This window comes from Colletotrichum aenigma (genome assembly GCF_013390185.1).
Source record: "Colletotrichum aenigma strain Cg56 chromosome Unknown KSG_Cg56_contig02, whole genome shotgun sequence".
NCBI classification, from domain to species: domain Eukaryota; kingdom Fungi; phylum Ascomycota; class Sordariomycetes; order Glomerellales; family Glomerellaceae; genus Colletotrichum; species Colletotrichum aenigma.
The window spans coordinates 3,954,304-3,981,304 of record NW_023500908.1 but is presented as its reverse complement, the minus strand read 5'-3'; the positions used below and the strand labels follow the sequence as shown (position 1 = coordinate 3,981,304).

General features: G+C 54.8%; 6 protein-coding genes across 6 annotated transcripts; 2 read left to right on the top strand and 4 right to left on the bottom strand.

Annotated features, from left to right (window-relative positions):
* Nucleotides 1-14,908: 14,908 nt before the first annotated feature.
* Nucleotides 14,909-15,774, top strand: chmp6 (Charged multivesicular body protein 6; the record flags this gene model as incomplete). The annotated part of the gene is made up of 3 exons (XM_037318386.1): nt 14,909-14,946; nt 15,071-15,434; nt 15,544-15,774. The coding sequence occupies 3 exons, from the start codon at nt 14,909-14,911 to the stop codon at nt 15,772-15,774; spliced, it is 633 nt and encodes a 210-aa protein (XP_037182476.1).
* A 930-nt stretch (nt 15,775-16,704) lies between these two features.
* CGCA056_v003128 (uncharacterized protein) lies at nt 16,705-19,242 on the bottom strand (the record flags this gene model as incomplete). The annotated part of the gene is made up of 4 exons (XM_037318385.1): nt 16,705-18,477; nt 18,533-18,799; nt 18,852-18,968; nt 19,030-19,242. 4 exons carry the CDS (start codon nt 19,240-19,242, stop codon nt 16,705-16,707), a joined length of 2,370 nt encoding a protein of 789 aa, XP_037182477.1.
* A 1,083-nt stretch (nt 19,243-20,325) lies between these two features.
* On the bottom strand, nt 20,326-21,539 carry CGCA056_v003127 (putative mitochondrial carrier; the record flags this gene model as incomplete). Its single annotated transcript, XM_037318384.1, has 4 exons — nt 20,326-20,540; nt 20,594-20,746; nt 20,800-21,222; nt 21,332-21,539. 4 exons carry the CDS (start codon nt 21,537-21,539, stop codon nt 20,326-20,328), a joined length of 999 nt encoding a protein of 332 aa, XP_037182469.1.
* Nucleotides 21,540-24,045: 2,506 nt separating this feature from the next.
* On the bottom strand, nt 24,046-24,528 carry CGCA056_v003126 (uncharacterized protein; the record flags this gene model as incomplete). Its single annotated transcript, XM_037318383.1, has 2 exons — nt 24,046-24,154; nt 24,212-24,528. 2 exons carry the CDS (start codon nt 24,526-24,528, stop codon nt 24,046-24,048), a joined length of 426 nt encoding a protein of 141 aa, XP_037182470.1.
* Nucleotides 24,529-24,792: 264 nt separating this feature from the next.
* On the top strand, nt 24,793-25,812 carry CGCA056_v003125 (54S ribosomal protein L9; the record flags this gene model as incomplete). Its single annotated transcript, XM_037318382.1, has 1 exon — nt 24,793-25,812. The coding sequence occupies one exon, from the start codon at nt 24,793-24,795 to the stop codon at nt 25,810-25,812; it is 1,020 nt and encodes a 339-aa protein (XP_037182467.1).
* Nucleotides 25,813-26,001: 189 nt separating this feature from the next.
* On the bottom strand, nt 26,002-26,737 carry COA1 (Cytochrome c oxidase assembly factor 1; the record flags this gene model as incomplete). The annotated part of the gene is made up of 2 exons (XM_037318381.1): nt 26,002-26,480; nt 26,572-26,737. The coding sequence occupies 2 exons, from the start codon at nt 26,735-26,737 to the stop codon at nt 26,002-26,004; spliced, it is 645 nt and encodes a 214-aa protein (XP_037182468.1).
* Nucleotides 26,738-27,001: the final 264 nt, after the last annotated feature.

Here is a 27,001-nt window from a genome sequence, read left to right as displayed (position 1 = left end):
CCAACAAAATTTTCCCCTTGTGATGGTGACTCTATCATGGTCTATGACTCTGAATGCCAGCACAAGCTGCATCCACTTTCTGGAGCATTCTCGACGGGGCCGTGGGTCCACGGGAAAAGGCGTCATGGTGCCGGAAGGTCGAGTCTCCATCATGCTCCAATGTGCGGCCCCTGCCAATACGCCAGGGGGGCACGGGGTGTCAGGGAGAGCTACGAGAGGAACAGACAGAAAGGGGAAAAAAGAAAAAAGACAAAAAAAGTTCAGAAAAAAATAGCAGTATGTGGCCCCCCAATCCCCCGACGGTCTCTACCGGCCTGCCAGGGGCGGCCACAGCACACAATTTGGGAAGGAATACTGGAGACGTTGGGGGCGGCTGAAGGGTGCGAATTTCTTATTGCAGACTTTGACAACGGCTCTTTCGCCCACGTTGCCAACCTGCAGCCCCTGATGGCTCTGGAAGGGTGACGAACGACACAAGGGGCCCCGATGAAGGAATTGCGCGAGGAGAAGGGGGATGAGGCGGGAAGACAGGCGAAATTTGACAGATGAAACAACTTGCAACTTCTCGGCACCATGTGCTGAGGCGATGCCATCATCATCGTGCACTCGGATGGTGGCGGTGGCATTTCCTCTCGTGAGTCTTCCCGTTCCCCGCCTGTACCTATGGCCCCGGGGTCCGTCTCCTTCGGCCGCTGCCTTTTCGCCTTGTCCGTTGCCTATCCGTGTCTGGTGCTGTCCCCCCACCATAAATCTTTTAGGCTTTTCGAGTTGTCCGTGGCTGGTCCCTGAAGTTGCCGGGCTGTGTTATGTCATCCAAGGAACGTCCAACGTGAAACTTTGCAGCTTGTCCACCGTATTCCGCGCTCACCACCACCACCACCACCACCACCACCACCACCACCAGCGCCGCTCTGCCTGAGCCTTCTTGTCGATGCCGTCTTGTGGTGGAGGCCGTTTGATGGTGCACAGCTCGCAATCTCGCACCAAGATTGAGTGAGTGAGGCCAAGACAGCACGCCCGGGGCAAGGGCAAGACGGGACAGGGCAGGGCAATCAAGATGAGATGCTTTCGCTTTCTCACTCCGTCGTTATTTCGCGGCTCCATCTACTTCTGCGTCTCGCTGTCTGAGTCTATTTCACAATCGTGTGAGTGTCTGATCATCCTTTCTCGGGTCCTCGGCCGGAGGGGCAGGGCACGGCCATCCGAGCACCGACAAGTCCGATGCCAGCCAGCGCATGCGAAAATGCCTTAAGCCGAACTCGAATACTTTTCCTCCACTTACTTGGCCGGTGTCCGCCGTACGGAACTGCTGGCTGCACATCCCCCGCCAAACCGGGTATCCATCCAAACCATCTTTGATTAATTTTGTTGGGCAGGGCATCCGTGAATCTTTTTTTATTTTATTTTTCTGCTCTTGCTTGGTGCCTAGTTAGGAAGGGACCCGTCGACGTGCGCCTGTCATGGGGCTCTGCCGCCGCCCACTTGCAGCGCTGTGACAATGACGTGAGCCGCGAGAGAAAACATGCCATCCGGTGCCCCCATCGTGCTTCCTATGACGGAGGCGCCCAAGGGACGCCAGATTTCGGAAACCCTCGTGAGATCCACGATCCACCGGGGAACGAGATTGATACTACCCCTTCTGTCGAATGACGACCAGACGGACTGGACCCCGCCAGGCGAGAAATACTGCGGCAACACACGCACACGCGCACACACAATCCGTCTCGCGTCTCGCACAATGTCAAGCTTTTCCCTCGCCATGGTTGAGTCTCGTAGCCGCTCGGCCTGGTGATTCGCCAAACCCACCCCTTCCTTCCGCCTACCATTGATGAATGATACTGCGCCGGTGCCAGTTCCCCTTGCGGCACGGACGGGTAGGGCGACTGCTGCGTTTACGACGGCGACCACGAAGCGAGCGGAGGAAAGGGGTCTTCTCATCTCTCAATCTCGGTCTCCGTCTCCGACTCCGCCTGCACTTCGCTCGATGGCCTCGAAAACCGCAAGAGGCCGCGACGACGACGACGACGCCGCACTCGCTCCCCTTGCTCCAACGTCCACGCCATCGCCTCCGATGTCCGGCGTTGTCCCCAGTGAGCTACATCCATCGTGGGAGGGCCAAAGGGGGCTCTGTCTGGGTCCCTCGTTGCCTCCAGGTCGTCAACTCGTCTGGGCCGCCAATTGAGAAGGATCCATGGCAGGGTCCAGGTTCTGAATGCGAATCTGGATCTGGACCGATGCCCACGGGCGTCGATGGCGGCCCGAACGCTAAGGGCAATCAATCACGACATTTGCACCTCAATTCACCCATCCTCACGGCAGACTCTCCACTACAGACAGCCATGGAGACATCCGCCGCTACAGGCAAGCGCTGGTGGCACCTCACAAGTTGCAGGGGTGGATGGGACGGGTGTGTGAAGGTGAAGAAGTGCCTCGCCTCGCCTCGCCTCACAGCTGCCTCACACTTCCAATTCATGGAGGGGCGTGGCAGACTGGTGCCCTGGGGCAGACTGGCCTTCAGGCGTCTCGCCCGCTGTAGCTGGCCATATTGGGGGGCAAACCAGAACATCCTCAAAACGGAAACGCGGAGGGCACAGGGCGCCCGGGGCCCCTCCATCAGCCCAGCCTCAAATCAACTCAGCTCGCTTAGAAGGTGGTGGTGGTGTGTGAGTGTGTGTGCCTCACTTGCGGAACAGCCCGCAGCTTTGAATTTCTGCAGCCGTTGTCACCTCACCTCGTACGGACAGAATAGTCTTCACGTTGCTGCAACAGTCAAGAGCCTCAATCAGCGCCGAGCGTCTTGGCCTCGCCCCAGTTTGCCTCTCTCTCCATGCACATGCAGTCAGAAACACTTCATCCATTTCCGTGTTGCGCTGCTTGCATAAGAAATAACCACAATTTCACCCGAGAGGCTGATAATGCCAACGCCTCACTCCTACTCGCTTGCCACCTATCGACCATCATGCCATCGTATTATTGCGACCCTCTGTGTCTCCAATATCTATTCATCCCCTCATCTGTAATATCACCACGCTGCACTGCACGGCAACCAACCGAATACCTACCTCTTTGGACCGAGTGCGTTGATAGCTATTCTTGCAATGGTCTCAGCGGCGTCTGATAACGACAAATCCTCCTCACAATTGATCACATCAAACATGTCAAACGTGGGTTTGTTGGGGGAGTGGTCACAGCAGAGCCAGAAATAATAGGAGACATGCTCATCTCCAACGCCCCCCTTGTCAATCCAACTCCGCGTTTTGATCCCCTTCCCTTCCGATCTTAGTTCAAGGCGAGGTTAGACAAGGACGTTGAGGATGTGAAAAATTTTCATCGCCTGGATCACAAAAAAATCCAACTGTTTTTTTTTGTTTTTTTTTCTGGTTCCCCGAGTCCCCCATCCCTACATAGGAATGTAGCACGCTGCAACGCATCGATCGATCTTCGAGCCTGCGCTGCCCTCCTTGCGCCCGGGCTTTGTCTAGGTCTGTTCCTGTTGTCAATGTCCGTTCTGGGCTCTAGCTGCTTCTTTTTTTTCTTTTTTTTTTTCTTTCCGGCTGTCCGCCAGCAGGCCCCGTCGTTCTTGTTTTAGTTGGTGAGTCGCTCCCGTAGTAGATAGACATGTATCAAGAGACAATAACAACAACAAACCCCAAACAAACTTTTCTCTCTTGCAACCGGTCCGCCCTGAGGGGTCTGATGCAAGATGAACGGCTCAACGGATATTGAGGGTTCAACTGGTGCAGAGTGAGTACGTCTCTGGCCACTCCCAGGGCCAATGGGCAGGATTTCGTTGGCTCGCTTCCACGGGCGGTTTTCCTAACGTGTGCGCCTCTCTGGACTCTCACTCGCCGCCCCAAAAACGTTCGAGAACAAGCTTCTGGTCGAACCAAGGCGGTAACATCGTCCCGGGCTACCGCTTCTCTGGCTCCCTTGTGGTGAGAAGACATGTAGCGCGCGGGTTTCAGTCAGAGGGAGTGCAACGCCGTGCTTTGCTCGTTTAACATGTCGTTCGCGCAAGAGGCCTCTCAGTCTACTGCTCATCACATTTACCGTTGCCGATGCGGATCCTCTCTCAGACGCACGCATGCACGCCCGCCCTTCATCGTCAGAGCTCACGTAATGAGGCCCCATCGCTCCCTTATGCCAGCTCCAGCCGACCGATGACGTCGTCGCAAGTCACGTTTTTGGTTCCTTCTCCTTCCTTCCCTCTCTCTTTCTTCCCGGTCAACTCTACGGACACCGGTTTCACCTTCATCTGGGCTGATCCAGCGAAATGCACGCACGCCATTCCGGTTCCCTGGGAAAGGAGTAACAGGAGCATGCGCGGGCCCGTGGGCACGTCACGGTCGGATGCCTCAGAAGCCAGAACAAATCAACAGAAACGCTGACAGGAGCCCAGGAAAGGATGCCACAGAGCTGTCTGCGGAGCGGGCTTCCAAGTGTCATCCGTCTCGGCGAAGGCCTGAGACAGCTCATGCCGTGTGCCTTTTGGTTCTTGGTCACCCCTTGTAGTCCGCCGTGAGTCTGCAAGGAGCATCCTCCAAGGGCTTGTACGCAAAACACAATTGTGCGAACCGCAAAGGCGAAACCGGGCATCCGTCCTGGAGCCTCTAGCAAGGATTGAGTCTACTCAAGGCAACATGCCATGTGTACTGCCTCTCTGCCTTACCACTTTTCGCACCTCCCAACTTCCTTGGACGAAGCAGGGGTCAGATGCAAGACGGGCGAACCAAACCTTCTTTTCGCGGCCCTGCAAACAATGTCAAACAACGGACCCTCTCGTCGAACCAAGTCTGGACTATCAAAAAAAAGCCCTCTGTCAATCAAAACGCAAATGCGCTCTCTCTCATGCCGTTCCCACAATACAACGCAAGCAATTGGGAGGTACGTTCAAGCACACACATACACACACTGACACACTGCCGGTAGATGCAGTCGGCTATGCCAGTCACGGCTTGACACGACCACACGTCGTCGAATCTTGGACGGCCCCGTTTCACCATCGGCATCCCAGGGCTGGCTTCATCAACATCAGGCCGAATCACTTCGCGGGCCGTCTGCACTTTCTTTAAGTGGCTGTCCAATCAAAGACGCCGGTCTTGCTAGATTACCCGGGACGGGAAGAACCTCACAGATCCTTTGGTCCAGACCCCGTCCGTCCCTGGCTTTGACGCTACGTACCTTACCTCGCAGCCGGAACGCCGTTTAGGGGCCATTCGTGCCAATCGCGGGAGTTGCCTTGCGGTCTCGTAATTGTTCGGAACACATCATCTCGATGCCCAGTTTCCCACTGCCTTGTTCGCAATGGCAGCAAGTACGGATCCATGGATACCAAAGCAGCCCTCTAATTTTCTTCCAGAAACCCACGGGCCACGCAGTTTCTGCTGGGGTTGTTTCTCGTTCTCTTTCGACACACTGGCCACCTCGTCTCGCCTGATAATCGTTGAGAGAAAATGCCCGTTTCATCCGCTTTCGGAACGTACCTCTCGCGAAGTCGTGGCAGTTTGTGTCGGAATCGGCCACCAGATGGTTCGATCAGGGGGGTTGGGCCACGCCGTGTCAGATGGAACGGTGGTATCCTTGGCCCTTTGCACAGCAGAGTTGAGCAAGATCTTACCCGCCCTCCGTCCTTCCGCGGCCCGCTCTTGGGGGGAGGGGGGGTCCAATACAAGGGCAAAATTTTCCCGCCTCCGTTCGAAGTTTGGTACCGAACGATGTGAATGATCTGATGTTTTCTGCTGTCTTTGGAAGCTGGCAGTCCACCCGCATCAAATGGGGTGGAGGAGGAGGAGCCGGCCCAAGGGCAAGGGAGAGAATTTCCTCCTTTTTTTGCTGCCCGTCATTCATTTGATCGATGCGGGAGACGTGTCACTCGGGCATTGCATTTCTCGCTTGTCTCCTGACAGGCTCGGAAAAACCGAATTGCCATGTACGGAGAAGCAAGATAGATAGGGCGTGAAGGTCACCGGTGAAGATGTGGATCTGGAAAATTGATTCTGGAAGCGAAGAGCTGGAGACAGCTGTATGCATGGTAGCTCCCGCACAAGCTAGGGCGAGACAATCCCTCCAGTCGGCTTGCGCCTACGAATACTCCCCTCTCTTGAGAAGCAAGCAAGCAAGCAGCATATCCGTAGAGACGTGTATCTAGGTAAAGATGTATCCGTCATGGCCTGATCCCATCGTGTCGGGCAGAGCCACATCAACGAGCGGGCCGGCTGCGGTAAATCACAAAGCTACGAATACGCCTGCTAGTGTACTGCCTTAGCCGAGCGAGATTCCACGGGTGACAATTGGTGTGCCTTACGAGCTCTCACATTCCAGATGGTAGATGGTGCATCCAGAGGTACGTGAAGCTCGGGGCCCTCCTCGAGCTGCTGCTCTATGGGTACCTGTAGCTCAGGGCGGGCTTCTCCTTGCCTCGGCCAGCTGTTACTGTACGTAGGTAGGTACCTCAGGGCGTGTAAAGAGATTTTGCTTGCCCTCTAATTACGTGTTTAGGGCAGGCAAGACATGTACCCCCCGCGGGACTAGGTGATGCATAGTAGTGCCTGAAACATGGCTGCTTGTGCACTTGTCCATGGTTTCTGCACATTGAGAATACGCAGCAGTGCATCACGTAACGAGACGACGTGGTGCAAGCAAAGCCGTTGTTCCAGTTCCAGTTGCGCCGACGTGGAAGTAAGTACACCCACTCCTCCCCATTTCCCTCCCCTAGCTGGGTATGAGGTTCAATCCACAGAATGGAAGGTCGTGAAACTTTCTCTCAGTGGAGGTGAATGTGAGTGAGTGAATGAATGAATGAATGAATGGTGGGGTTCCGCGACCGGCACACGCCCCGAGCTCTGCGAATGAGAATTGTTGGGCCGGGGCGGGATGTCCCGGTCAGTGAGCTGGCGTGGGTGGATCACGGGGAAGATCTCCCGGCGACAGGAAGGCGGGTCCCGGTAAGGTAAGGCAAGGTACGGATACGCAGTAACTTTTCCCGGTGCTCAGGTACCGTGCAGGGCTCGATTTTTTTTTTTTTTTTCCCCCTTGAGGTGGTGCCCTTTCCCCATCTCAGGTACCGAAGCTGCCTGTAATGACAGCAAGCCAAGCTTACTCAACCCCCCGGTACTTTGGGACACCGCAGAACCCTGAAGGAGCTGCTGTGTGAGTAACCTACGGATGTTGAAGCACATACAAGCCGTGCTAGATGATCTTGAACATGGCAAATGGCGGACCAAGGTTCTGCGTCAATCTCGTGGTACATTGGCCAAACGACGGTACTGTCATTTCAGCCGAGTGTTGTGCGAGCGGAAGTGTTACGCGGGCTCCCCCTTCCCGTTGTGCGAGTGCGACAATTGTGTTATCCAAAGTAGCGGGCTCTACGTGGGAAAAGTTTTCATACATTTTTCTTTTCTCCAAGTACGCAGTACGAATAGTTTCCCTTGCTCGTGCTCTGCTCGTGTGCACACCTCTTTTTCACCAACCCAGTTCAGCGGTGTAGACTTTGCTCGCTCACGCCCCCTCGAAATACGGGGTCATCGATCGAGAACCGGGGGAAGAGACCCTCCGGCAGGGCGGTCAGTGAATGATGCCTTCACCAGGAATCATGACCCCAAGACGGCGGTAAGAATCGAAGCCATGGAATTCCGTGAGGCTTGCGAGGCCGGCCTGGAGGGCGAACCGAGGAGCTGGATCGAGACATGGGAAAAACAATATACGCGTGGGGGGGCGGCGCCGCCCACCTCCCCCCCTCGTTCGCGTTGCCCGTGAAAGAACCTGACGATCAAGGGGGGGGTAAAGGGGGACTGGCTTGCGGTGGGCGTTCTGAGAAAACGCAAAAAAAATCCTCATTGCCAAGGAAAGTGAAGAAGAAACTTGCAAAGCCAGAAGGCGGACGAGGACGTGCGAGCTGCGAGCTTGCCCCCTTGTGCCTTGGAGATGATGAGGTGAAGTGCAATTGAATTGTAGGGGTTGCCGATCTCCTTCCTCCCTTGGAAGGAGGCTCTGCTGACTGCACAAACTGCATGTCCTTTTTTTCCCCCTCCTCTTCCCCTAACATATCGCTTTCAACGAATACCTGCCGATGACGGGCTCGATCTTTCACAGCTTGGAGTCAGAAAAAATGGCCCGAACAAGGAACTAAACTTCTAGGGGGGGGGGGGGTTCGACACAGGGTTCCCGGAGCCGTCAACGCGGGATCCCGCGACGCTGGGCCTCAATGGGCTGAGGTCCCGACCCTATTTTCCCTTGCACTTTGAAATTTGCATGCTTGTGACTCTTCTCAACTACCCACTTGTCCCCATTCCTTCTTCTGCCTTTTTCTCCTAGGCAGAGTCCGAAACCCCTTCAAGGTTCTACGAAATGGAACTCCCTCTCGCCTAGAACCCAGGACAAAGGTACATACCATCCCACTTCAGATGTTGCGTCCCTGTTTCCATCTTTTTTATTTATTTTGGGGACAATGCTGCCCACGCCCACGCCCACTTGGCTCCTTGACTCCCCGGCTACGTTCCCCGTGGTATGCCTGTCTTGTGCTGTCACGGGTTTTGTGCAAGGTCCAGATTCCAGAGTCTTTCTGGTTTGAGGTTGACTCATCGGTTTCCACCTTGAATGTTTCCCCGTCGTTTTCCCGTCAACGACCCGTCATGTGTCTCACTCGCGTGGCTGTGTGCAACTTTCTTCTTGTTGTTCCAAACCGCATAAGCCACTGCGATAGGCGAGGCCGGCAACGCGAATAATTTGCATCGTTATGCGACGTTTTCAAAAGAGAGACACGGAACGGCATTAAAAATAAAAATAAAAAGTCTCTCAGGGGGTTTCCTAGGTTTCTCACCGAATCCTGTTTGTGACCGCGCAACTTATCCAAGAAAGAAAAAGAAATGCCGACATGTCTTGTTTCATTGACTTGGTCCGCGAATATGTGCGTGCTGAGTTGACTTTGACCATGTGGTATTTTCGGCTTCCGGCGGACCAGCGGCGTGCAACAATGAGTTGTTGCAAACATACGATGTGGGGATGCAATCTCTTAGACTTCAACAAAAGAGTCTCTCTCTCCTGACGCTATTGCATAAAAAAAAGGCGTGCTGACGCCGAGTGAGTAGTTGAAACATTGCGATGCGGAGTGCATGTTTCTCTCGTCATGGCTCCCGGTTAACACGCAGCACTGCAGGTACTCAACTGCGTACCTTAGTAGTCTCCGTAACTACTACGTACGTGGGCAGAACAGTGGTCGTGATTCCCTACGTTCGGGTACTACGGGGCAGAGGGCAGGACGAGATGGAGCCCATTCCACAATCGTGCCATTAATTGACCACTTTCTCTTCTCGCTTCTGCGACAAGGTTCCATTTTGTGCCTGAAGCGAATGGGGACAGCGGTTCGAACCCACGCGCCGCCAGTCTTTTCAACGTCACCTGGATACGTTTTGTCAACTGCTGGGTCGGTCGTCGTGTTGTTGCATAACTTTCGTCACAGGATAGCTTCTTCGGTGGAAACGGAGAGGGAAAAAGAGTCCAGACCACCGAGGGAGAAGTAATTGACGTGGAGAAAGCGCAAAGGACGTGACTGTGAAGCAACGTCCCCCAGTGCCGTGAAACGACGGATGCATACGTACCTACGGTCGATTGAGAGTCTAGATGCTTCACAGGGCTGGAATACAGAGGGCACTAGAGCTAGCGTCGTGCTTGGGGAGCATTTTTGCCTACTGCGTACAATCAGCCCTCAATCAATCGATTACAGTGATGGGAAACAAGTTTGGCAACAATGTGGATTGTTTGCGACTGAGAGCGAGCCTGAAGGTTTCCACTCTGTGGTATCCCACCTTTCCACTCACGTTCTGCTCCCCCCGTGTGTCAGTCATGGTTGGTGTCTGTTGAACGAAGCACAAGTGGAGATTCTTGTCCTCTGGCGATGCGTTGTCTTGGATCGCCGTCACAGGCCGGGGAGAGCCGGCAAGCACCGGAGACTTGGGGGACGCTGCGGCCCTCCCAGCCTCCCCCGGCCGCCGCAGCCCGCTCGGAGGAGTGAACGTAGCAGAGACCCGGGGGTGTGCGTTCCTGAGGGTCCCACTCGAGAAGCAAGTACCACTTATGCTCTCTCCATAGACACACCCCTTTGTGCACAATTTGTGCAATCGCACCATTTTAGTGCGCAGCAAGAACAAGAACATGAACATCGTCGAGGAGGAGGAGTCATCCTTGGGCAATCCACTAAACAAGAAACCTGCTCGACGATGCTTCAATCCACTTAGTTGCATTGTTTGGCATGTTTATTCGGTTTGCTAGCTTTGGCCTAGCCCTCACGCTTCCCCAGGATATCGCGTCTGTTGATGCAGGCCTCAAAAACACAAAAACCAAGCGAAGACGAAGGATGATGTAAGTTAGTCACGGTTAGCCGAGAGAACCGGCGCAGATTGGTTTAGCAGGTGACCGGCCCCCCGCCGTTGACTCCTCTGTAAGGCGCGCACGCGTCGTTTAGATCGGACTGCTGGCGCCCGTCTTGCGCCGTCCGCATCCCTGGGTCCGCCGGCCTCCCTCATCGACGGGGCAGGATCGGCTTCGTCAGCGGCGCCGGTGATGCCCAAATCAAGTAGCGCGGAGATCTTCGCAGCCACATGCAATAAGAAACGGGACCATGTGAGGACGTCGGTTGGTCGGGTTTCGAGAGCGTGACTCCCTTTCGTAATTCCTCATCGAGATGGCGATGATCGGCCGTCAAGGGGGACGACTTTTTCGTAGATAACTACGGTTTCTATCACATTCAGACTGATTCACGACGTTGCTGGCAGGTTTGCATTGATCCTGGGCCTCAATGCACATGCCAGGGTGAAGAAGTTATTGATCGAATCGCATATTGATGCCCAGCCGGGACACATGATTCTACATAGCATCTACCACACCAACCCGTTGGTTTGCCGACTAACGACCTTGGACCCGATCGATGGCAGAGTTCCGCTAGGGAATGCACCCTGTTTCTAGAGAAGAAAAAATAGCTGGCGTTCGTTGATCCGGGCCGCCTGGAATCCTTCAGTGTCCGGGTCGCCCCCTTCTTTGTGTTGAAAACGGCGCGCCCGGCGGCTGGAGAATTCTGCCCATCATTGCCCAAAGTCGATCTCCTAAGCCCCCAAGTCTGTAAAGCGGGACGGGGGCCACACACGCAATCTTTGGTGGTTTGGAGTGATCGGCGGGCCGGCCGGTCAATCGCTCGCTCGCTTCACGGCGCTGGCCGTCTGGGGGAATGCCACGGTAGACGGGTGTTTCCCACTGTGGTTGCAGATCTCCGAAGCCGAATGGTACCACCGAGCAAGTTTTTCTGCTGTCCGCTGTGCAAACCGGCTCGTGATGTGGGCGGCACGGATATGAGCGGGCGGAGATGGAATGCCTTCTTCAGGAGACTGAATATCTTCAGTGCGACACTGATACCACTTTGGTCAATTGAGTGTGAATAATTTTTTATTTTTTATTTTTTATTTTTTATTTTTTATTTTTTATTTTTTATTTTTTATTTTTTATTTTTTATTTTTATTTTTATTTTTTATTTTTTATTTTTTATTTTTTATTTTTTATTTTTTATTTTATTTTTTTTATTTTTTATTTTTTTTTTTAGTTTTATTTTAACCTCTTGGTGTTTGTCCCTCTTGGCTTGACTGCCCCTATCTGTTCTCTGTAGTGTCGCAATATCAAGTTTTGGCGTTGCAGAACGGAAGACGTGCATCTGCCGGGGTTGCGGGCAGTGCCGTGAAAGTTAATCGTTGTTGTGTTGGCGATTCCCGGTCAGCCATGGAGCGATGGCAGTAGCAACGACAGGGATCCTTGACTTTGGACGACGAGAATGGAACACCCAAACTTTTCCTGCTATCTTGGTAGGTGGCGATGGAAAAGTTGACAACGCGGGAATCAAAATGGTGGCATTGTATGCATACTTGACTTTACGCTGGGTTGCCTTTTCGCCAGGGTGATGTTGTATCCAGCGGCAACAACCATATCTGGAACTTGTTTGAAGACCCCAAACCCTCAACAAAAGTCGAGCGGCGCTTTGGGTTGTTACCTACAACAGGGGCTATTTTGGGCGATCAATCCTTTCAACGCCAAACAGTGACATTAATTATGTAAGAGTTAAAGCGTTTGAAGGTTAGGCTTCCGGGTAGGCGAAAAGGTTGATCAGTCCGTTGTCGTCGGAGGACACAGACTTTCTCGTACACGGGTCCGCGGGAGCTAGTTGATGGCGAGGAAAACTCTGCCGTTGCGGTTTGCATTTGCTGGGGGATGTTTCAGGAGCACGAATGAAGCTTGAGCTTGCACTTGCTCTTGCTCTTGCTCTTGCGGCCAGGTACTCGGCGCCGATGAGCTTCCCCGGACAGGATGGGCACGGGGCGCCGGTCGGGCGGTTTCTCATCGGAGAGGTCCAGGCGGCGCTGCAGGACCAAACAAGCCGGCGGTGCGAGGCCCAAAGGAAGCGAGCTGCATGTCTGTGAGATTTACGAATACGACAAGCCTGCTTCCGTCCGCGCGGCGAATTCCTCTGCGCAGGTAGTTGCTGTCAGATGAGGTTACCGGGCCGATGTGGTCGGGCTCCGGCCGGAGCCCGGAGTAGTGATGCTTGAGCAGACCCACACACGGCCCGTCCACCGGTCCAAGACCGGAGCATAACGGTGTGTCTAGGCATGTAGATCGCTCAGGTATTGGTGCTCTTGTTTGAAGTTACGCGTGTAAGCTGCAGGGCTCACACTTGCACCGTACTTGAAGCGTATTAATGTAAGTGACCAATGGCTCCAAAATGATACACATGGAAGCGCTCTTTTTGCCTGTAAGTGTGAAGGTCGACATATAAAGCCATATTTTCTATTAGCTCTTATAATTCAGCAGCAATTCAGCGGCTATTTTGCCAAACATAGGGAACTTGGTAGTTCGGTCAAACCAGCCTTAGGAGGCAGTCGCCGCGATGCGTTTGGCGGGTTTCTTACGGACATGCATGAGGAGATGGCAATTGACATACTTATTCGAATCAACCAAAGAACAGCGAAGTCATGACATTATTGACACCATTCCCATACATGTGATACTGGACTCAGTGGGCTCTGGTATTTTCTGCCAGAATCCACAGGCGATTATAAGACACACTCAGCTTTCAAAGTTAACGTGACGTTTGGTCGGAGTACACAACGAATGCTCCAAGTATGTCGGTGATTCCAGAAGCAAGACACATCGTATTGAGGGGCTCTGTGTCTGTTCTCCGGCGTTATGAGCATACTTTTACAACCTCGGCTTCGATCCCATATGAGATGAAGACCACGGTATCTCTAGGATGATTCTCATGCTGAGCAAATAGTGAGCGGTGCTGGACGACCGCACTGGATGATCGCAGACGTGATTCCGGAGCAAGAGTGATTGTCGGCACGAAGTGCCTCACGTGTAATATATAATAGCAGCCGAGATGGGAAATTCAAGACTCACTGGACTCTGATACGTTCATCTAGAAGTGTTAAATCTAACGTTCAGTTGCCGTACAGTAGAGACTCTGATATGCGTCGATGACAGGCTGCAGCGAGTCCAAGATGCCACTGGAGGGTCGTGGACTTCAGCTCAGCGAAACTCCTGTTGCCGGGTCAGAAAGACTATATTTGTGCTCAGATATCGTGGAACTCTGGAAACGAGACGACGGTCTACTCTCACGCTCTATTGATGATGTTAGTATCACATAGTCTAGGAGACCGCCTATTGTCCCTGTGCCAGAGTGACCACATTTCCTGTGGTTACAGGCTCTGATTCACCGTCGTCGCTGCTAACGTCGTCGTCGTCTTCATTGGGATTAAATATGAGCCGCGGCTTAGCAAGCGCTCGTGTTGTTGGTTATGGCTTGAGGCGGAGCTGTGGTCCGTGATGAGAACCACCGATTGAGGGTACCCTACCGTGAAAACCAACGGCTTAAAGTACATATAAACATCGAACGATATAAATCTCCAGGCTGTGGAACAACTATAGATGATGAATATACCAGGAAAATACCGGCTAGCCACTGGCAGCAAGGAAGTGCATAAATGACCACTTTAGAGGGGTGGCTACTCCCCTTGTGAGCGAAGCTTCACCTAGAACTGGCCCAAGGCTGGATCCAGCTGCCCTCGCTCCTTCCTCAAGAGCAACAGCTCCTTCCTTCGATTGTGACAGCCCCACTACTTCTCACCTTCCTCACTCCCATGGTATTTGGTCAACTTCCGCCTCAAGTTCTTTCAACCAGTTCAGCGAAAACGGCGTGACCCAGTTGGTAAAATCACACGTTCAAAAAAATTCCTCCCATAGGATTTCTGGTAATCCTGGAGGGGCGCCGTTCGATTCTCGTCACGCGAGGTTGGGGCCTAGAGGATGGGACACGAGGTCCCATTTTTGGTTTTCACTTTTCTTGGATTTGAAGTATTGATGGTTCTTATCAAGAGACATAGAAGAGCGAGCATTTGGCTCGCAACTTTACTTGCGCAGAACAGGTGTTTGAAGCCATCGCGATGTAAACAGACATGAAGTTGCAGACCGCACCCAAGTACCTCGGTACCTTTTAACCCGCGCGAAGCCGGCCGCTTCTTGTCTTATCGATAAGACTTCGGCCCCACGTCGGACATGGGGCAATGACGAACTTCACATTCCCATCAGGGTGTTCCTCAGCGGGTAGGTTGGTCCCCTCACCCATTCCCCAGCCAGGTCCGCCCGCTGCCCGTCGCAGCGTTGCGCCTCGAAACCGAGCCGGGCAAAGCACGAGACCACCACCACCTACCGCCAAACACACCCCCGATCGCCGCCCGACCACCGACGACGTCCGTTCCTCTGCATACACACACACGACGGCGCTCCCTTTGTTTTCTTTTCGCGCATCCCACGTCTTCTGTCATCGTGCATACAATACAGCAAGAGTTCCCAATCGCCGCAGAAACCTGTCGAGATGGGCGGCAACGCAAGTAAAGTCACCGCCCAGGACAAGTAAGTCTTGCTTCCCCTACCTTCACGACCCATGTGCGCAGCGTCGCAGATTTCATGCGCCGCCTCTATGCACTCCTTGAGTAGTCTCTGCAAGACCGTAATACTGACGCGCACCCTCCCGCAGGGCAATCCTCGACATGAAGCTCCAACGCGACAAGCTCCACCAGTATCAGCGCCGCATCACCGTCCTGACAGATAAGGAAACCGCCATCGCGAAGCAGATGCTCGCAAAGGGCGACAAGCCACGCGCCCTCCTCGCCCTCCGCCGCAAAAAGTACCAGGAGTCCCTCCTCCAAAAGACGGACGCCCAGCTCGAGCAGCTCGAGAAGCTCACCTCCTCCGTCGAGTTCGCCATGATCCAGAAGGATGTTGTATTTGGCCTGCAGCAGGGTACCAAGGTTCTGAAGGAGATACACTCCGAGATGGGCGGCATTGAGCACGTTGAGAAGCTCATGGGTGAGACGGCCGATGCCATTGCTTACCAAAAGGTTCGTTGCTCCTGCCGCCGCCGCGCCCAGACCTCGGGCTCTTGGACAGCTGCGGTGGTCTGTCTAGCTGAGTACAATGCTGACGAGTCGTCTTTTTTCTCACTCGCAGGAAGTCAGCGATATGCTTGGCGGTCGCATCTCGAATCAGGACGAGGAAGAGGTCGAAGACGAGCTGGCGGCTCTGGAGGCAAGCGTCGCCGCGGAGGAGGCGGCCCGCAACCCTCCCAAACAACACAAGCTGCCCACGGTCCCCGACACAGAACCCGTCTTGCCCGACGAGCCAGAAGCAGAAGAAGCACAGCAGCCTGTCAGGACGAGACAGGCCATGTTGGCGTCATGACGTAGCCCTCCCATGTGTTTTCGTTCTCTTTCCCCCCCCCCCCCCCCCCCTCCCTCCTTCCCTTTGCAGTGATGAGGCGTCTGTGTTCGGATTAGCATTCGTAGGCCGGTTGCATTTCATGGAGTTTGAGTACGCTCATGTTTATACACCTGTCATCTTGCGCGGCGATGCGGCCCTAGGTTAGGATGGTCGGTACGACTGCTTTCACTTTGCGTTTTGGATTCACCCATCTACTTGCGTTCTTGCGCCATCACATCGAGAGGCCTACATCATTATGGGCGGCGGCCATTAGATTCAGTTTCAGAGGCACACTGCAAATGCTACCGGTATATGATATCGCGATAAGCCATTCAGGCGTTGATATTTTGATTCTTCTTGATTCATGAATGTCCTCAGCCTCGTTGCTACCTCCGGACAACAGTCGTCCTACTGCTGCTCCTCCAATCACTGCTATTCCACAGCTATCATGTTCCGCAGGGGTATCAAAAACAGGACCCATCTCTCTATACCTCCCACCTCTAATGCAAATGCAAACCAGTCCCAAAGTCAGGAACCTAACCTTTCCATCCAGGTGTAAAGGCCCCAAGTCCTTCACTATATGTATGCTTTCCTCCAACGCCCCACAAATGCTGGAGGCTCTGGTGAGAGCCATAGACATGCTCCCGTTTCTCAGTTGTAGAGATCGTGCTTGTGATCAGTCAAGTATGATTACATCGTCGCTTGCACGCGGCCACTGTGACTGCCCAGGAGGAGGTGGCGGGTATCTCTCAAATCTCTGGGGGTCGTCAACCCGTACTGTCGGTCTAGCATGCCGATGGACTGGGATACCGTATGCTCCCTGGGGCTGGTGTGGTAGATAACCACCAGTGCGTCTGATTGCATTTCGCAGTTAGTAGGTGATGAGAAATAAATCTCTACGTGACGCATGACTTACGCTCCATCATACACAGGCGAAGGTATGTGGCGCTGAGCGAGTCTATCGTTCATCGCACCCTCAAAACGTCGTCCGCCGGAAACTGGGTATGTCATATCAGCCGGAGGCATCCTCTCGGCACGCCTCACATAGATAGCCTGTCCAGGTGCTGCATGTGGTTGGTACCGGTCTGAGTCTAAGGTGGATCTTAGATCGCCCAGAGAGTGTCTGCTATTTGCCACTGGGGTGGAACGACGTGGCACAATATCAGGATGCTCTCTGATCCGAAGGAAACCTTCTTCCCTCAGGCCATCCCGAGGCAAATGGGGACGATCCTCTCTAAGGCGGATGAAGCCTTCGTCCATGGGCGCAACACGACGTTCCAGGCCAGGTCCGGCGTCACGCAGGGGGCGGCGGACGGACAGGATCTCCACGTCTGGGCCAAATCTGTCCCTAACACTTTCTCCAGGACCGAGAACAACAGTCTGGGATCGAGCATGCGGATTCTCAATCATAATGGGATTGGCTCTCGCTCCCAGTACAGCCTCATCTCTCCGCAGTGAAGGTTCGACCTGGCGCGGAGCTTGGTAAGCTGGCAGTCGAGCAACATCCTGTGCGAACTCGATGTAAGATGGGGCCCGAGCCGGAGGGGGAGCTCGCGGCTGTTCACGACCGTCATGGAACGACCGAGCACCTTCTGGGTAGCCCAGACTCCTCCGGCGAGGGGACAGCCGGTCTGCTTCTCGTAGGGTGGGGCCTCGAGGTGGTGATCTTCTCCGCTGATAGGGCTGGTCATCTCCAAGATCTGCGTATTCCACCAAGGGGCGTTGATAGCGCATTGGGGGCTTGCTAGCATGAGGGGACTTGGGCTCGATCGAAGGAATCAGATAATCCTGCAGCTGGCGGCTTGATGGTCCCTGAGGACCAACGGAGCCGTGGCCAGGCGTACTCCCAGATTCATTTACCTTGTGCAACGAAGAACCAGAAGCAAAATATTGAGAATCGATCGGCGGCGCAGCAAAGGAACGGTCCATGAGCGGCCTGACCTCTCGAGAAGGGTTGCTGGCAAAGGAGCCGAACGCTGGCCTTTGCGGGTGCCCAGGGCCGAGGTCAATCACTGGCGCCCTGCCATCCATGAACACAACAGGCTGACTTTGGGAATACGTTCCGTGACTAACGGAACCGTTCACCACACCGGTCTCCTGCGGCTGCGCGTTGGACACTGCTTTCTGCCGATTCATGGCTGCGGACCATCTGGCATTTGCGACAGCCTCGTACCTACTGAAGTTACGCTCTTTATGCTTCGCAGCACGTCTGCGATGCTTCTTGTTGACCCGTTTCTTTCCTGGCGTAGCGACTGCCTGGGGAGATCCTGGATGGGACGGCAATGCCGTCGACATGCGGCTCCGGCTGGCACGGTCTTGACGCATGGTTGGCACCGGGACTCTTGCGACATTCATGGACCTGTCGGTGAGCACGGCTGATGAGTCGGAATCAGGCTCCTCGCCAGAATCCTCGTCATCAGAATCATCAGATAGAACGACTACCTCTCGAAGGATTTCGTCGAGTTGGTTACGTCCGTTCTCGTCATCGCCTCGCCACTTGACGAGAATGTCCAGACATAGCTGCTCTGTAGCTCTTCTGGCATTGTGCCATGATGTCTCGCGGAGGAGCTCGTCGTATCTCGTGTGGTTGTGCCGGATGTGGGCGAGGACGGCGAGCTGCACGCGCCGCGAAAGCGACAGCTCCTGTTGCAACCCCACCACCAGTTCACCTTTGAACTGCTTGCCCTATGCAACCGTGAGCATCGCACGCATTTCGTGCAGTTGGCAAGCATTAACAAACCTTTCTGAACGCATGATCGATGATCTGCTGTCTGTCGGTATGCGGAATGCGAGGGAAAAGCTCGCGCAGTGCAGCATCGGCTTGCCTGTTGATTTCCGTTTGGGAGCGAGGGATCTCCTCGACTTGGTCTGGTCCTGTTGTGGTCGGTTCGTAAAAGGCATCCTGCCCCAGTTCACTCATGGCACGATCCACGATATTTTCGCGGATGTGATGACCGACTCGGTGGATCTGTTGGCTCAGTTCCGACGCGTCCTTCTTCGCGAATGTCTTTCCAACCCGTAAGTACTTTGTCTGATACCTCTCAATCCGACAGCCTTACCACTATGTAGACAAGAGCGCCAATTTCTCTTGATATCTCCTTGCACCGCTCCGTGAGTTCTGGATTGCCCATTGGAATGTACTTCATCCCTGGCGGTGGTTGACGGTTGGCCGTGATCTGTGATTGTGGTTCAGTTTAACGCTCAGCGGCCGACGTGCATGTTCGACTCGGGCTGTACCTCGAAGAGCAGGGGCTTCTTCTTGTCTTTGTTCTCAATGAACTCGAAATAAGACTGGTGCTTTGAGTTCGTGACTGCGTTGACCGGCTTCGCGGCGACGAGTCCCGGCGGCAGGGGCACGCTCCGATCGAGGGTCTTGCTAGGTTTCCCAGCTCGTTTGTGGCGGTCCTTCGCCGTGGCCGGGCCCGGCTGAGGCCTCTTCTCTCTCCCCATTTCGACGATGCACTTGTGCTTTTTATCAGCTTACCATGATGCTTGAGGATCAAACCTCAATAACGATCCGGTAGGTAGGGAGAGTAAAAAGAAAGAAAGATGCAACAAGATGGATAGACAGTTAGTGAATGTGACGATCGAGGCTTGCAATGGCTTGAAGACGAAAGTCAAGTCAACAACGTCCACGTGTGGCAGGCACAAGAGCGTCCTGGGTTTTCAAGCCCTCAAAAGTTGACGAAATGACGACAGCAAGTGGCACTTGCTGCGCGAAAGAACAACAGTAAATCACGGAGACGAAGGGTATTCAAATGTCCACTGATGGATACTTGAGCCCTGCGACTCGTCAAGCAAGTTCGGCAAGAGCAACTCGCACTTGGGGGAGGTAGGCGCAGGTGCAGTAGATGAGATGCGATGCGACGCGGTGCTTGAATGCTTGAAGTGCATGAGCATACGCCGCCAGGGCTGAGGGCGAGGTCAGTTGTTTCGGAACAAGAGATGGGATGGGATGCAAAGCCGCCCAACGCGATCCTGGTCGGGTTGCAACTTACGTAAGGCAGGGCAGGCTGCGTGACGTCGGGTGAAGTGTTATCTTCACGTGCTTCTTTTGCGGGGCATGGTGCACGGCCCCGCAAAAGAAGCAGGGGCCGGCACTTGGCTGCAGCATACACCGAGCAGGTGAAGAAAGCATGTCACTCTCACCGAAACGCCATGCGCAGTCCGAACTACTCACGAATGAACTGGGCAAGGAATCCGAGGCTGTTTCAAACTTGAACCCTAGCTTCTAAGACGTAATGAACTCCTCCTGCGGATCAATGAGGGCATCACGATCACGGCGTGACTGAATGACGAAATGCATCATGCTGAAAATCGTTATTTGTTTGCGTTGCAAGTCCAATCTACGAACTAAACTATCGTCCGTGAAGTCGTCCCGTATTCCTTACATATTGTTTGTTTGTTTGTTAACAGACCTTATGCCCGTGGCTCCATCCTGAGCACTGAGCCAAAACGCCGCCGCCCTTTCCTCGATGCAGCCGTCAATGTTTCCGATGCGGTTGTCGCCATGTACTTCATTACATAAGTCCCTTAGTTATCATCGAGTGAATTGACGTGCTTCTTCATGAATTCGAAGGCAGAGAAGAAAATAGCGTTCACAGCGCACGAGCGTCCCATGGATACTCCAAGACCGCGGTACATGTGTTTTTTGAAGAATTCAATCTTCGGTGGCGGCTCAACTTGCTGGCCCTTGGAGTACAAGAGAGAGTTTCGTTGGTAGATGCTCTTTGCCGAGTCAATGGGATCTGGCACAGTTAGCGTTCCGCAATCCGTCGTTGACGATAAGACAATTCCATACAGATCATTGCCCAGGACACTATCCCGCAAAGCCCACCCGAGACCACGACTGCTAGTTTGTTAGTGGTGGGGTGGTCGCCGCCAAACGTAGTCCCGAGCTGTTTGCCGCTCTCGTAGACCATGAAGTATATGGCCGTCCCCAAGGTATCTCGCACTAAAATGGGTCAGCTGAGGGATGGATGGGGTTGTACGCCTGGGCAGACTTACACAAGTGCAAGTTGAAGCCAGTGTAGAGCCCCAAAGCACCCCGGTGGCGAATGATGTTGGACATAGTTTTGAATGTGCCCTTGTTCTGGTAGCTGGCCGCAACCTGGTGGCCATTCGTAGCCCGACAATTGGCCTCGGCGAGCTTCTTCTGGTCAGACAATAAGACTGATACCTGGGCGCTGAGTTTCGTCAATTCGAAAGGGCAAGCAAGAAGCGTGATGCAGGAGCCGGCAGAGGCACCGGCAGCCCCAAAGCAGGCTATGGAATAGAGGTTTGGATAGGTGCCCTGTTTGTTGACGTGCTGCAGGACGTCAAACCCGCAGGCTTGCTTGATCCAGCCAGAGTACGTGTATTTGGCGCGTTGGTAAATCGAGAAGGAAATGGTTCGCACCAGAGTGACGCTGGCCATCGGGGCCAGGACGCCTGTTTAGGGGGGCAAAAAGGTTAGTGTCATTGAGTACGCGAGTCGAGATGAGGGGTTGTGGTGGTGTGGTGTGGGAGTGCATGCAGAGCAAGTATTGGAGGCGCGTACCCCGAAAGAAGCCTTTCAGCTTCTCAGTGCGATAAGTGTGCCTCACGCAATCGAGAAATCCTTCATATCTGTAGGTTTGCATTCGCGTTTTCACGCTATCGAGGGGGAAGGCGACGACGGTCGAGAACATGCTCGACGTGCTTGCAGCGATTTCGGTCCGGTACCGCTTGACCAGCCTCTGCGGGCGCTCTTCTTGAGCTCGAGGCATGATCGCAGTCGGTTGGAGGACCGGAACATGGTGTCTTGGATGGTATTCGACTTCTGTCGCGGGCATGCTTTCCAGCAATGGCAGCTCGGCAGCGCCTTTAGACGGTGATCTCGCGAGAGATCAAGGTCCTCAGCGCGGTCGCGATACGGCACGGTGCCAGCGGCGATGGGTCCATCCAGACCGTATTCGGTGGGCGTTTGTCACCGGTGGAGAGAGTTGGGTGGTTCGAGGGTTTCGGTAAAGGAGAGACGAGTTCGAGATCGAGCACGAGGAAGATGGACCGGTAGTTGGGACGCGAGCAGTACGACTTTAAGGATGGTTTGGGGATCGAAGGCCGAACCCCCGGAGAATGACGCTGTCGTACCCGCTAACCATGGGAGATTTGCGGGTTAAGTTGAGAGGAGAAGCAGGTCAAGTAGAGTTGAGGGCTGGCGTCAACCACTTTGTAAAAGCAACTGGCACCTTGGGACTGCGGGGTCGGCAATGGAATGAGTGCACGACGTGGGAGAGGCAAGGTTCATGTACTTGGACCTGCCCAGCACCAGCTCCCTCCCTCCTTTTGTCGCAGCTGCGTCGTTCCTCGTGGTTGTCGAGGTACCGCCACAGCGCTGGATGCGTGTGGAGGTACAAAACTCCACCGAGATGCGCCTGTGAGGTGAGGTTGATGCAGCACGTCCATCCGGCAGGCCCAGCTGGAGCTCCAAAGCCTGGGCCGTTCGTGGTGAGGTGCGGAAAGCTGCACCTGGGAGGCCCCCTTTTGCCCCGCTCAAAGACATCCAAAACAGCGCCTGATTGGCATCTCCAGGCCAAGGTAGGTAGGGTACAGTGTAGTGGTGAGGACATCTGATGGTCATTGAGCCCAGGTGGTGGTTGCGGGCGGGCTTTCACTGTACCGCAGCAGCGGCATCGACAGCGCAGGGAGAACACTGCGAAGCAAGTATCCGCTACAACGAGGACGGGGGGGGGGGGGGTCATTGGATCTCCAGCGATCCTGCCTCTCTCATTTGCTCGGGCTGTCGATACCTAGCGGCCGCTAACACTAAACAGCCCGGCCGCCCCTCACTGGACCGTCGTACCGTTTGTCGACCCACCGTCACAAGCCAGAGAAACCACACTGTCACTCACAGTAGGAGGGACTGCAAGACGGTGTGTGAGAGAAGAAGGCAACATTCCAAGTGGACTCCGTAGACTCAACTTGACGCTGTTTCGAGGACTTGCGTCGCTCACCTCTTGAACGCAGGCTCGGTCGACCACCTTACGACAACGAACGGGCCCAACGCAGTGTATCGGCGGTTTCACGGAGCCATGTCCAATGTTTTGGCCGGCCTCCCGGAATAACAGCCGACGAGGGTCGTTATTTTTGTATTTGTCCGGACGATCTGGAGATAGTCAAAACACAAACAGGACCACTTCAGCACCACCTTCCAGCGTCCCCGGCCAAGGGATCCGACACGGCGCGACGGCCGAGACTTCTTGGCTCCGACACGGAGCTGATAGCGTCGCCTCAGCTCCCCAGCTTCTCCAATTTTCCAACCCAGTCCCTTGTGCCATTCTGAACGCCCAGTAACACGGTGTACCTTATCTCAGCACCCAAATCTGACTCTCTCTCGCTCTGTCCCCCGACCCTTCCATTGGGGGTAACTCCCATCACGCACAACAGCGTCGCTCCCAGCGAACCGCAGTCCTCGGACTACACAACACGTCCAGACACCACACACGTCTCCCCCTCATCCCACCCGCATTTCCATCGCCGTCATCTTTGGCCTCCTTGGGCGTCTCAAAGCAGGCTTCCATTTTAAGCGGCGAGATCAGATCAGCTCAGGAACAGCAAGAATCAGCACTTAACGGGCGCCAGCAGCGGCTCGGCGACAAATTGCTGAACTACCTTATGCGACCTTGGAGAGTCATGTTCGGTCGTGCCAAATATCCCACCACCACCCCAATCCCAACTGCATCCCTAGCCGCTCATCCCCTCCCTGCCCTACATTACCCTCCATGACGGAGGAGAGCCCTCGATGGCTCCAAAAGGGCTGCCGCCGCCACCATTTCGCAGAAGCGCTCAACCAACCATGGGTGAGCCGTTGTTGAGTTTGCGGACCCCACGCGCCTGCAGATCGCTTGGGTCTGCAAAGTCGCACCAGCGATCTTCTCGCGAGGGTGTCGGTTCCTCCAATAGGTTACCATCGGATATTGAGGATTGGCTGCATCTTCGCCCGGAGCCGTCGTGTTTCCCTCCCGTCTTGCCGTCTTTCGACCATGACGCCACAATAAGTTGCGCGTTTTGTTAGTCTTAGCATCAAAGGCTGCTCTGATGAGCCTGCCTCGACGAGCCGTCCAAGCATCCTGCGTATGCTGTGATACCAGTAAAATTCGTCTTCCAGCGGCAGTCCGACATGTTTGTCAGGCCGAGCTTGACTTGCCTCCAGTGAGTGATGAGTGGCATGTCGGCGTCCTCGCCTATGCGATCATACTTCCGAATAAAGAAGAGACAGTCCACTGCATGCTATTAAACGGGACCACAGCGCAAGGCCAAACCCATCGATTTGTTCAACATGGCCAGTGTAATATCAAAGTGGTGGTAAAAGGTGGTTGTAAACTCTTCAGTGGCCTGTACCCTAAATACAAAGAATCAGCATCCATATCACACGCACTCGATCGTAATGGATACTCACATGGGCTTATGTTTCCTGTCCTTATCCTTCTGGTAATTGGCCTTCCACGGTTTCTTCTTGTAACGCTCACATGCAACGTTGATGAGATTCTTGAGGATCTTGTGCTCAAGTCCCCTGTCTTGGGCCGCATTTTGTAGAAACCAGTTCGTCCTCTGGCATACCTGATGGTTCAGCTTTCCGTCCCTCTCTCGGAAGGCTGCCCTTAGCTGGTCGCGAACGACGTATCGAGCTGGCGCCGAGAATTGAACGGCTCGGAGGGCGTTGCGATATAGAATCCTATACCAGAGACGGGCCTTGGCATTCTGGACGGACGCCATCTTAAATCCCTTCCAAAGTGCTCCGGTGAGAGTTCCAAGTGAAGAAGAATTGAAGGCGATGTATTCAGGACGTAAACGTGAAGAAGATGAAGAATCTGGGTGAAGCTCCTGACTGGTCTGGCGTTCTGGCGTGTGCACGGGCCACTTCGAGATTTCCACCTCGCATGCACTCTGATCCGACCTCACCCAAAAAATTCCATCACGACCACCAGAGCGTCATTCGGTGCAAATCCACGCTCTCTGCCACAACACACAGCCATCGCCATGGCGCCCCGACTGCCTCCGAGCTGTCTCCAGCTCCTCCGAACCGGGTCGTCCACGACATCCAATGCCGCGCTCGCCGGACCCCGCCTCCACCTGCTCCCTTTCACCGCGAAGCGAGGTGTAAAGTACGGCTGGTCGACCGCTCCCCCTCGCAGCAAGCCAGCCCGCTTCAACCAGCCGACGGCCGGTCTCCCCGTCCTTACCACCGGTCCCGCTGCCGCCCTCGCTCGCCGCGAGAAGACGACTCCTCTCCGCACCGGCGCCCTCGCGATCAAGAAGGGCATGACCGCCATCTACTACGGCAAGAAACGAGTCGCCTGCACCGTCCTCCAGCTCGATCAGGTCCAGGTCGTCGCGAACAAGACACGTGAGAAGAACGGTTACTGGGCCGTTCAGATCGGCCTGGGCAGCAAGGAACCCCGCAACGTGGACAGGCCAATGCTGGGATACTACGAGGCGAAGGGCATCGCGCCCAAGCGCCACCTCGCCGAGTTCAAGGTCCGCGATGAGAAGGGTCTGCTACCCGTTGGCTCACAGCTGTTCCCGGACTGGTTTCAGACGGGCCAGTATGTTGATGTGCGCTCCAACACCCGGGGCATGGGTTTCGCCGGTGGTATGAAGCGCCACGGCTTCGCTGGACAGGAAGCATCGCACGGTAACTCCAAGAACCACCGTACCATCGGTACCACCGGTCCCTCGCAAGGCTCCGGTTCCAGAGTCATGCCGGGCAAGAAGATGCCTGGAAGGATGGGCAACGAGCGGGTGACGGTGCAGAATCTGACGGTGCTGAAGGTGGACAACGAGCTGGGCGTCGTGCTCGTCAAGGGCGCTGTTGGAGGGCCCAAGAACTGTCTCGTGCAGATCCAGGATGCGAAGAAGAGGAAGGCGCCGGCATTGCCGTACCGCAAGGAGAAGCTGTTGGAGTTGTTGAAGAGCAAGCCGGAGAACAAGGCGAGACTGCAGCAGGCAAGGGAAAGGCACCTGCAACTCAAGGAGATCAGGAACTCGACATTCTCGTAAAGAGTGTTTTCCCATTTTAACCGTTGTTGTTATGAGTCCGTGTACTATACATGTTGTACATTTACACCCCCCTACGAGGCGCATGACTGGGCGGCTCTCTTCGCCCGAATATCCCAATGACCACCACCTACTACCGCACTTTTTGACAGCCCATTCCTCGATTCGCTCGCACGACCACTGCTTCGCCCCTTATTTGATGTTCTGCCTAAAGCCTCTCGTCGCCGCCGACGCAGGCTCGTCCAAATCCTCGTCCAAATCCCCACCAACGATGCCCCGGAACGGATCAGCGCCGTCCAGCAGGTCGACCTTGCGGCCGTCGGGCGTCTCCAGGCTCCACTCGGTCGTCTCGAACAAGCCCTTGTGCGAGGTCCGGAAGCTGGCAAACTTCATGACGGCCTCGCCCTTGGTGCCCTTGACGCTGAAGCTGATGTCGATGCGGCCGTGCAGCTGGTTCATCTCGCCCGAGATCCACGGAATCTGGTGCTTGAAGTAGACCTCGTCGCCGAGCAGCTCGCGGGCCCGCGGGTTGGTGCGCAGGGCGTACATTGTCGATGCGATCACGGGCGACGACGACTTCTGGTAGTTGAAGATTGCGACGCTGGAGAGGACGATGGCGGCGGCGAAGATGGGGAGCGAGCGGGACCAGCGGAAGGTGATTTGGTTGATGTCTTCACACAATTACATCGCAACTGTCAGCGCTCTGGGCCAGTAGTAAACAGGCAGGCAGGTGAAGCTAAGGAAGTAAGAGGGAGAGCTTACCCGGAAGCTCTCTATCAGCCCGCCTCTCCATCAAGGGCCCTGATCCCGGCTTCGGCGCCGCAGTTGCCCATCTCCGTTGTGTCTGGTTCCTGAGTTGTGACTGTGGTCGTGCAGCGGCGTTGCGCAGCGAGGAGGCGAGCCGCCTCGTTACTGTTCTTGAAAGCATGTCTGGCAAACTGTATGAGCCCTAGCTATTGCCCAGGAAGTTCCAGATGTCGGAGTCGTGGTAGGACGTGCGTGGTGGTTTGCGACGAAAACTCAACAGATTCCCGAATCAGGTCATGCGGTCGGCTTCAGTAGTGGGCGGGCCCAGGCCTAGCTCTAACGCCCCCAATCTTCTGGGCAGGGTCCTCCGCGCAGAGGGGGAAAAAATGAGAGCACCAGCAAGCCCCCCCCAAAAAAGCCTTGCTGAGCTTCGTCCAATCAATTT